General features: G+C 38.7%; 1 protein-coding gene across 1 annotated transcript in view; it reads right to left on the bottom strand.

Annotated features, from left to right (window-relative positions):
* Nucleotides 1-503: 503 nt before the first annotated feature.
* Nucleotides 504-10763, bottom strand: part of LOC103475882 (seizure protein 6 homolog) — a 109448-nt gene continuing 99188 nt past the window's right edge. Inside the window, exons 10-18 of the mRNA XM_008427824.2 lie at nt 7240-7436; nt 5936-6130; nt 5073-5264; nt 4747-4941; nt 4516-4554; nt 4300-4408; nt 4109-4205; nt 2970-3040; nt 504-1606 (exon numbers count right to left, since the gene is read on the bottom strand). Coding sequence (XP_008426046.1) covers nt 3014-3040; nt 4109-4205; nt 4300-4408; nt 4516-4554; nt 4747-4941; nt 5073-5264; nt 5936-6130; nt 7240-7436 — 1051 coding nt within the window. The 3' untranslated portion in view covers nt 504-1606; nt 2970-3013. The remainder of the gene's footprint in view (nt 1607-2969; nt 3041-4108; nt 4206-4299; nt 4409-4515; nt 4555-4746; nt 4942-5072; nt 5265-5935; nt 6131-7239; nt 7437-10763) is intronic.

Below are 10763 nucleotides of genomic sequence, written 5' to 3'. Positions count from 1 at the left end.
TATATGTTTTTTTTWAATTGTGCAGTAATTTGTGTTGGTCTGTAATATAAAATCCTGAACCCAAAGAAGTTTGAGTTTGTAATTGTATAAAATAGATCCAATTTGACTTACAAAATTTCAAGACATTTAAACTTGAAACCCATTTTTAGTCACTGAATTATTGTAACTATTTCTAAACTTTTTAAAATGTCTGATTATAATAAAAACGTACAAAGATRTGAAAACATGATCTGAACGTCATTCARCTTCACGCCTTACCCGTTACTCTGCTACCATCTAGTGTTTAAAACTTGTCACTACAGTTCAGCCTGTAATTCTTCAGACACTCAGCAGAAACACAAAATACTAGACAATGTTAGATTAAACCCAGTCTATTTGAGAACACTTAATTCTCCCACTATKAGCTTTGATCCTTATGATTAAAAAAGTACGTTTTCACAACAGTTTTAGTCTAACTCGTGGAGCACTCGTAGACAAAAATAAATTCACTCAAGGAGTCGATGACAGATTAAAACAATGGTTAATTTTATTATTATTCAGGGAATCATATATACACTTAAGGTGATGTGGTTTCCTGGGTGTGGCTGTGAGGCTGAAAGAAAACAGCTTTTACAGTGAAAAGCAAACGCACAGATGAGATAAATACGTCCATCATCAAATTCAACACAAGCAGATGGAGACAGCTTCATCGCCACTTGTCAGTTTTAAATATATATATATTTTGTTATTTTACARACTGCGCTGTGCAATTCATTTTTGTAACATCATTGAATTATTGTGTTTCTGCGTTTTAAAACGAGGGGGTTTCCACAACCGGGAGCTGCAACCAGTCGATGCTACTGATCCTTTTGAGGCAGATTTCAAGATGTGGCGTACAGTAAGAACACTGGCATTCATGACGGATAAAAAAAAAAAAAAAACATATCTGAGGCTATATCTTGCTGGAAACCACACATCGGCTGGTGGAAAATCCTTCCGTAAATACTTTGAAGAGAGATTATATGAAGGTAAGGTGGAGTGCTACGTTAAGCCGAAACAAAATCAAATAATAGTGAAATCTAGATTCAAGTCATACAAATGTTTTCGTGTGTGATCTCTCAGGTTATAGTCAGTCGTGAGGCACTCGTATTGGACAGGCAGTTTATTTACAAATAGCAGTCCCATACACACACACACACACAGAGAAAAAAGAAGAAAAAAAATCATGATAAAATTTACAAAAACTGTGGAATGTCGGGGGATCGTAAAAAAAAAAAAAAAAAAAAGAACCCCAAAACAACAAAAATCAAACCATTTCCCTCCTCTATAAATGTAACTCGCTGAGGCCATCGAAAAGTACTTAAAAACATACAATCACCAATGGTCATCGACGACTTACTTTATAAAAATATCACCATGGCGTTAAACAGGATCACAGATTCGACTGTGCAGGAGAGAGAGAGACTTATTTACATTGATACAAACATAGCAGAGTGAAAGAAGATATTGATTAAAATCAAAATGTCGGCAAAAATGTAACCATGAGCAGTGCAGAGAGGGTCCCAAAAGCCAAAGCTTGAGCAGTTCCTGCTTTAAGTGGACACCTCTAAAAGTTTCTCATTTTGTCCTGTGAAAACCAGAGAGATGACTTGATTAAAAATTTCACGAAAGCTATAGTTCAAGCTTAATATGTTTAATTAAGATATTCTTAGTACAGTTTTATGGTTTGACTGACGCATGGATGCTGATTAGTTGAATATTTTTAACAAATCAAGCTGTTGACACAGGTAATGACTTAGATACTGAACAGAGTTTGTGTTTTTAATCATTCTTAAGTGTTCCGGTCGCTTTTTTTGTTTATTTTATCCTTATAATGTCAACACAAAAACACAAAATCCCCAATAAATAATTCAGAAATGAGTTGTTGATTGTAACTATTGATTGTAAATGGAATTTTTGGAAAGGAGCAGATAAACCAAAAGTAATAGCACACTTGGTAACCTTCTCTTTCTGCAGCTCCTCCTGCCCAATTACCCAGTTTCTGGGTTTTCACATTTAGGATATATGTTGGTTTTTATTTCCAAAAGCTGTATTCTAAAGTGTAGAGCAGCCATATTTAGCTTTTAGCTCCTTCTATGTTTTCATTTTAGATCTTGAACTAGACACGCTCAAATGCACTCGAGATTYCCTAAACTAAAAGCATTAAAGTACCCCCTTTTTGGTCGCTACAAATTGAAAACCAGGAATCGAAAATCAACTAGCTACGTGTATGCAGTACTCATAACACATGCGACACTCAGTTACTCCCCTTTGACCGAACATGCAAGCAGAGCTTTCAAAAAAACTTGTTCTGGAAGCAGTAAGCACAATTTATTTATATTTCTTCTTMTATTTTTGGTGGCRAGTCACATTGCCCGATTTCAAAGACTGCCTTTGAAGTTCCCCTAAACATTAAAGCATTTTTCGCTTTCACATTTACTGATTGATTAACATCAAAGAGAAAGAACAGGAAAGGGAACTATATTCAAGTAAAAAAAAACAAACTATAATGACAATTTATGCATAATTGGTATTTACTAGATAACAAGGGATGCTCCMGTCTCATTTCCTGATTTTGTTAGAGGTCCTAATAAAAGTATTTTTAAATGTTCGATTTCAGAGTCCCTGACTGAACTACACTGCTGTTGTTTTATATGTCAGCCAAACTCCTAGAAAGCCGTGTGGCTGTATTTGTAGAATTTACGACAACATAAGGAAATGGATTTATTCACAGTTCTCATGAAAACCATCTACTGTGATAGTTTACAGCAGTTTAATTAGCAATAAGTAATAAATAACAACAACAACAACAACAACAAAAGTAATACATAAAAACTGCAACAAGATCAACATATGTGAAAGTATTATTAGATAAAGCTAAAAACATGTGACAGCAGCATCACTGGACAGTAAAACATGCTGCGGCTTTAGTTGTTGAAGGGAAATCTCACCTTGTAGTTGTGCAGTAAAGCCAAAGTGGAAATACTGACAGGGTTTAGTATCTACAACGGGTCTGCCAATGCTGCAGAAGCAGAGAAAAGAAGAACAATGGGGCAAAGCTTAAAACTGCTAACACAAACATCAGCAATAGCCGTGTGCYGTTTAGCCTCGCATTGAAACAGAAGTCGTAAAAGTATACATAGTACTTGAACTTGTAGAGATTTATCACGTTACAACCACAAACTGCATTGCAAKGCGTGTRAACACAAATCAGTGGATGATCGTGAAATTGAAGGAAATAATTCATGCTTTTTTGTACTAAAACAAACTAATGTGCATGTATATGTTGCTCCTCTTACTCCAGCACCAACAGAAAAAAATCCAGTGCAACCAATTTCATTTTTCTTGATAAAATAACGTCTGAATGCATATAGGTACTCGACTGCAATTGGTATCAGAGAAGAAGGGGCTGCACACAAATGCACACCGCAGAAACAAGGATTTCTTTTGTATTTGTAATAGTAAAAAAAAAMAAAAMYWAAAAWWWYMWYYTTYYTYCMMCYYMMCMWWAWWMMAWWMYTTTKRMYYGKYYTTTWAWWAAMCMAAWYCYKGRAWSCTGGTTGCTTGGTGATTTTGGAGTAAGAGGGCAAACAAATTTGACAAACTATGAAAGATTTTGTGTGCTCTAGTTTGTGTTGGTCTATTATGTAAGATAATACAAATATTAATGAAGGTCTGTCGTTGCATTTCGCTAATATGTATGAGAAATAGTTGAAAGAGTATGAATACCTGCCCTTTAAGGCTTCAATTTGACATGGAAAGGGCATTTTAAATAAAATTAAGTATTATTATGTTGTTATTATCACCACCTTTGCATGACAGTGTATATGCTGTGTTACAATACATCTKCCTCTGTAATAGGGAACAGAAAGAAAAAAAAATGTGACCAGACAGAAATGAAGTATGGAACATCCCAACAAGCAAATAATATCACAACGTTCAGCATTTGCTCTCTCTGGTGATACTGATGGAGGATGAAGGTGCCCTCTGCTGGCGTGAAATGAGATGATGCTGGGATGGAGGAGGATCAGCACAGCACACTGGTGTTCTGCGAGTCAACGTCCTGCATGCTCACGACATCCGTACTTACTCCGCTTTCATAAATAGGGTTGTCGAAAGCCGACTCTTCCGTCATGTTGTCGTACGGTGGAGAGGAAGTCGGCATTCTGACAGATTTCCCTTGAAGTCTGAGCAAAGAGTGAAAAAAAAAAAAAACATAACATCCTGCAAAGCCTCCTTTGACTGCAAATACAGGGTATGAAGTTTAAAGATATTACTCACTTCGCAAAGTAGACATAAATCCCCAAAACAATCACCAAGACGATTGCAGTTGGAATAAAAACTGCAAGGGTAATATTGGTCCCCTCCATGCTGTAATCCATACTAACAACTAAAAAAAGAAGAAAAAAAAGAAAAACAGTCAATATTTTGTGCAATTTTCGCAACAAAGAAACATCRATATTAACTGGGTTTGAGACTCTTTGTAACATGGCTCACCATCAAGCCTTCGTTGATTCACATACTGCGCTGAAGACGCTACAAAGACACAAAATCTTCTTTGTCAAGAAGCTGTACAAAAATCACAGTGCACACCTACATACAACACCTTAGGTGTAGAAATAGTACAAACAGCGTCAGAATCAATGTGAGACCTCGGTGCAATTCTAAATGTTTAGACAAAATGTWAAAAAAAAAGGGGGAACGTTTGGCAAAATRTCGACGCTTTACCTCTGCAGACAGGAGGAGTGCTGTTCCACTGCGACGGGTGGCCGGGGACACAATAGACGGTGGCACCACCCCGCAGCTCGTAGCCTGCAGCGCAGGAGAACGTAAGAGTCTCGCCCGCTTGATAAAAGGCCTTTTCAGAGCTCTGGATGCTGCTGGAAGCTGCACCGGGGTTTCTGCAAGGCTCGTACTTCTCAGCTGGAGATCGGAGGGGAAAAAAACAAAAAACAAACATTCACAACGTCAGKCTTTGAAAGATTGACGATGTGAAGTAATTGTGGGGCTCTCAACTTCTGGAAATGTARCAAAAATAGGTGCGAGCTACTTACGGACACACTTGGGCAGTCTGTCGCTCCACTTGGGTACCGCCGAGTCCCGGTTGTTGCAGGTGAGGAGACTGGAGCCAGACAGAACGTAGCCTTTGTTACAGATGAACTGCACGGTGGAGCCGACGTTGAAGCGGGGGCCTGTGATCACTTTCCGACTGTGCTCCACGTTTCCTGGGTCTCGGCACGTCAGGACTGGTGAGCACCACAACAAGGAGGGAATGAGAACTTGTTTACAGGCTGTAGGTATAAGCAGTCACAAATTCCCCAAAACAATAACCAAAATGATATATCACACTTTCTCTAAGGAATTGGCTTAAAAGTCAGGAGAGATGTACAATTTGTTGGGCTTCCACCATTAAACCTTGTTTTGGTGGAATAGTGACCAATGTGTTACGAGGTTTGGAATTAGGAATCTTTTTTTTCTGAAGACTGAGAATAAGGCAAACAAAAACTTGACGATAGATTTTATACAATCTGTAAAAGCTGAAAGATATGACTACATTTTAAAGTTTGAATGGCGTTTATATGTGAAAGTATGTGGAAATAGCAGTGAAAGAACGCATAGTTTTCAGCACAATTTTTCAGCAATTATGGGATGGTCCATTCATTTCAAYGGGGCCCAAGATGATCACAAAAAGMTGAACATTTCATAAACCGTCCTGAATGAGCACAATATGGTACAAGTTGAATGGTGAGAGTAGCACAACATATGCAGAAGTGTACGAAAAAAAAAAGTGGAGGAGCTCAAGAATGTGAATGACTTTTGCACAACTTTTTGCAAACGGAACTGCAGACATCCTCAGAGTACATCAATTATGTACCATATGAATAAACTAAGAAGACATCCATCGGCTCCGTCTCACCTTCATCACACTTCGGCACGTCGCCGCTCCAAGTAAGATCCCACTGGCACATGAGGATCTCGGAGCCTACCAACCCATATCCCGGGTAGCACTGGTAGGTGACCACTGTGCCATGGATGAGATCGGGGTGGGATGTGCTCTTCCAGCCGTTGGGGATCTCCGGCAGTTCAGGACAAGTGTCGTTCCTTGGCACCTCTGTTAACAATTGAGCAGTGGGTCAAAAATGAGAAAAAGAAATTGTACTAGAMAAAACCAAAGCATTTTTATAATAAAATACAAACCAGAATAGCATTAAACAGCCTTAAGGAGAGTAAAGCATTAATATGTAACAGCCTCTGGAGGGAAGGAGGATGACGGCACAATTGTGTGTGTTTTGCTGTGGTCTAAAAAGCCACTGTTGGAGAGGAAACTCTAAATAGAAGACTGCGATGTGCTGGAAGGAACACAGCATGTAATCTGGCAGCCGTCAGTCTCTTCATAGATGGCCAGCAGCATAAAAACATTGGGTGAAGGCGGTTGATATTGATGTCTGYGCTATTATTGTGCTTCTTTGTTTGGTGTTGCTTAATTTTGTGCATCTGAGGTAAGCAAAAAAAAAAGACTGACAGCAGCACAGCAGGAGACGRGAAGATAGAGGCAACGGTTACATTCCATCGCTCGGCTTCAAAAATATATTCCACGCTTGTTCTTTGTGTGAGGTGTGTGTGTGTGTGTGTGGGGTGGGGGGTTGTCCAAGATGGTTTAATTTTAAGTTATTGATTTTATTTGAACATTCTACAAGCACCAGTTTCTTTAGAAAAATATTTGAAAGACTTGGAGAAGTATTCGAACCCCTTGACCTTTTTCATATTTCACATGCCATGTGGGGACGCAAGTTGACATAGGAAGGTGCTCTGATGTGATTAATCGTTTTGGTGTTTAAGCAAAACACTGTGGTACAAAACTAAAGGTGTTYATCACCTTAAGCACACCATTAATGTGTGCATAAGCATGGTGGTGGCTGAAACATGCTGTGGGAGTATTGGGGGTAGATMATTTTCATCGAAGCCATTTTRCAAAAGAAAATAAAAAAAAGGTCAATGATGAAAGTTGTTAAAGACATATACCGAAAAAGACTTGCACCTTTGGCTAAAATGAAAGTTGGGTGAACATTATATTGACTCGAGGCCATTAAATACAGATGTACACCTCACTTTCCAGGTTTTTAACACACATGAAACTATGATAATATACATTCAAATACATGGAAGGATMTGACAAAASGTGAAAAACTTCAAAGTGCACCTGTGCTACGCCCAGCTTACCAAAGAAGTGAACTACAAAGCCGTTGTTGTAGCCGTAGATGTTAGTGGCAGGATCGGACTGGAACTGAATAGTGACGTCAGCCATGGACGTGTAGAGTTTGAAGTGCGGCCGCGCGCCGCTGTACTGGCCCAGGATGTTGCCCGTCAGGTCGTCACCGTCGTAGAACRTAAGTTGGTCGTTTTTACCCAGATTGAGACTGAAACAAAACACACACAAAAAAAAAAAGCCACACCCATAAATGCACACATAAAAAGAATTTACAACTCTGTGGYAGCGAAGGAGCGTTAAGTTCGTGACGTGTTTATTAGCCGCTGAAAGGAGAAACCGGAGATATAGGGTGATGTCAGCAATACTTTGAAATTTGTAATTCTGTTTGTATTGGAACAGAACGGTGCAGAGTAAACACTAAATAATTTACAACCTGCTAGCCTCAATTGCTTCAATACATAATGATGTGGATCCACAGTAGGGGCAAATGACTACATTGGAGGCGTCCAAGGTGMGGAACAAATTAAAGAAACAAATGAACATTCAATGTAAATGTGGGGAAACGTCAACAACGGATGAGAATCAACATTGGAAAGTTAAAATGGGACAGAATGACATGATGGAAAATACAATGACTGTCAATCCAAATATTGAAATCTTCTCTAGATTGTAAAGTATTCCTAACCTTTGGACATTTKTACTTTTATGTGAAGTTCAAGCCACAAATTTTWATTTATTTTATTTGGTTCTTATGTGGTGAAGTAGTTTATCRCCATGGAAAGAAAATGATAAACATTTCAGAAATATTATTTGCAACTGAGCCTCAAAAATGTATCTGTGCTCCTTCTACTGTARTTACAKAGTCAAGTGCTGCAAGCKTTGGGCATTTAAGCACAAACCGAATTGTTTTGCCAGGTCTTCTYTGCAAAACAAACAAACAAACAAACAAAAACAGAAAATAAACACAAGATCTGCCAGATTGGATGAAAGTATATATATGAAATCAAAATTCACATTCCTCAATAGTTTTTAAGTTTGCACTTTGAGTTGGAAGTCTCAAATCTTTTGCTCAAACAGGTTTTCCTTAAGTAAGGWTTTATCTATTAAAATTATACCACCAAATGCCATYTTTTCAAAATGGGTTGCAGACTGAGAGGGGAAGAGACCATTTGGGATACACATCACATGTGTCTCATCTAACACCAGGCTGCTGCTAAAGTACAAGAATATATTGAGAAACTGTTTGCTTTGAATTTATTAACACAGACCRGAATTAAATCAATAAGGGAGACTTGGCTTGTCTTCAAGAGTGACCACATGCTGATGAGCATCTATTTATCAGACCTAGATTGCTTTGACCAGAGAAAGTGAGATTTCTACCTTTTTTTTTTTTAAAAATCTCTTTTAGCTCTGACCAGTCACCTTTTCTTCAATACAACCATAAAATGTCAGTTTGATTTTCAATGCACAAGGACATGTGAAAGCATTGCAATATTTTGCACAAAATATTAGTTGCATGCRTCTCACACACCAGACCTGACAAGCTCCAGAGGCTTCTCTTTCCACAAAAGACTCACTGCGTGTGTGTGTGTGTGTGCGTGCGTGTGTGTGTGCACCGAGGGTTGTTGGCGTCATCTGTTGTGAAGCAGCTCTGCACATTTGAACACCCAGTTCTTTTCATCATCGTCATCGCACGCGGGGTCTGCGTGTGCTGAGAGATTACGTTGGCTTGTGCAACGCGGACGCCGTGGTAAAAAAAAGAAGCTGTGCCAAAACCTTTTCTTTTTAATGAGGGACAACCAGTGGGAAAGCTCTGACACTCAGCTGGCTGACCACTTGAGTCATTTCATCAGTCTGTCAGTGGCGAACAAATTTGCAAGGAATTGCCTACAAAGCCAGCAAACTGCTGCCAAAACCCATCTGAGTCACAAATGAAGTGCAGTGCTGTTAAATCCAAGACTTGCTGTGTTGTACGAATCAACGGCACATAAACATGTAAAGTAGTCCTAACAGAGCCACAAAAGCAAAACGTAAATCCACCTTTTGGAGAGAGTTCTTGCACCAGAAACCACTAGTGACAATATCGACTTGTGCAATAAAGTACTTATATAGATAATAAAGTGCACTGCAGATGTTTTCATATGGCATAATTTTCTTCAAAAACTTTAATGTACTGTATTTAGTTGCATTGTGTGTGACAGACCAACAAGTAGAGGATAATTGTGACTTGGAAGGAAATTATCCACTATGACATCTTTAAATTAAATCCAAAGAAATTGCCTTTCGAAGTCACATAATTATGAAATATATTCCATCTGTGTGTAATCAAATCACATAATTATACCCAACCTGTAAACGTGTAACATTTTAACCTATGTGAAATAAAAATAAAGAAGACTTGGTGTAACTTCAAGACCTGTCATTTGTGTTGCTTTTAGCGGCTTGAGAGCATGAATATTGGGATCAAGGTTGGAATTCACAACGTCGACTCTGCCGTGTCACTTTTACTGTGATGTTACCGTCTCTCTTTTTTCACACTCAAGTATCAAGCAACTGGAAATTTCATCTTACTGCTGTTTGAGTGCCCACAGGTCTTCAGGTAATTACTAGCAAAATGAGCTAAAAAGCGAACGATAATGTCACGTTACAGGTTTAGTGAGCATCCAGCATTCGGAGGCGAGTGAGTAGTTCTTGATGCAGACAGCAGGTTGCGGCCTGAGATTAAATTATGTTATTCTTTGGTTAATTTGGTGATATTTGTGTTGCTGCACAGGAACACAATGGTGTGTGAGAAGTGTGGCACTCGTGGTAAAAATCTTTTGACTTGACTAGTCAAATGTGCAATACAGTGATACTAAGGGGTTATTGTATGCTTTTGTCTTTATACACCATTGAATCAAACCGTAGAAGTGAAATATGCTGATTAAGGTATAACAATGCCTACCACACCAAACACCAGCCTCATGGTGAAACATGATGGTGACAACATAATGATGTTAGGATGCTTTTCTTCAGCAGGAAGATGGAAGCCGATGGGAGTTATTGAAAGGACTGACATAAGACCAGAGTGATCCTTGAAGAAAAACATGTTAGAGGTGGCAAAAGATATGTAAGGCTAGCAGAGACTTGCAGCTGCAATTTCTGTGAAAATATATACCTCTGCAGTAAGAGCACCTCTGGAAATCTCTAATCTGGATGCGTCTTTCTGCTATTAGCAAATGAACTGTAATGGCAAATCAAATCTTCATTTAGATTTTTTTTTTCAACCGAATAAGGTATGAATTTAACAGCTTACTTTTTCCTCAATGTGTGTGTAACATCTGATGTCAGTCAGCCATCCAAACCCCTATTGGAATATCAGCCACAGGTGATTATTTCCCCCGCCTCCTTTCTTTTCTCTATCAGTGGTGCTTTCATGGTCTGCAGGTTAACAGCCCTTCCAGATGGCCTCGTCCTATTTAGTCAGAATAAAACCTCGGGCGACGTCTGTGAGACACACAAGTTGGTTTATTTCTTAGTGAATTATTTCGCTTTC

The sequence above is a fragment of the Poecilia reticulata genome, linkage group LG14 (genome assembly GCF_000633615.1).
Source record: "Poecilia reticulata strain Guanapo linkage group LG14, Guppy_female_1.0+MT, whole genome shotgun sequence".
In the NCBI taxonomy this organism is placed as follows: domain Eukaryota; kingdom Metazoa; phylum Chordata; class Actinopteri; order Cyprinodontiformes; family Poeciliidae; genus Poecilia; species Poecilia reticulata.
The sequence above is the reverse complement of the archived record's forward strand: the minus strand, read 5'-3'. Positions and strand labels throughout refer to the sequence as shown.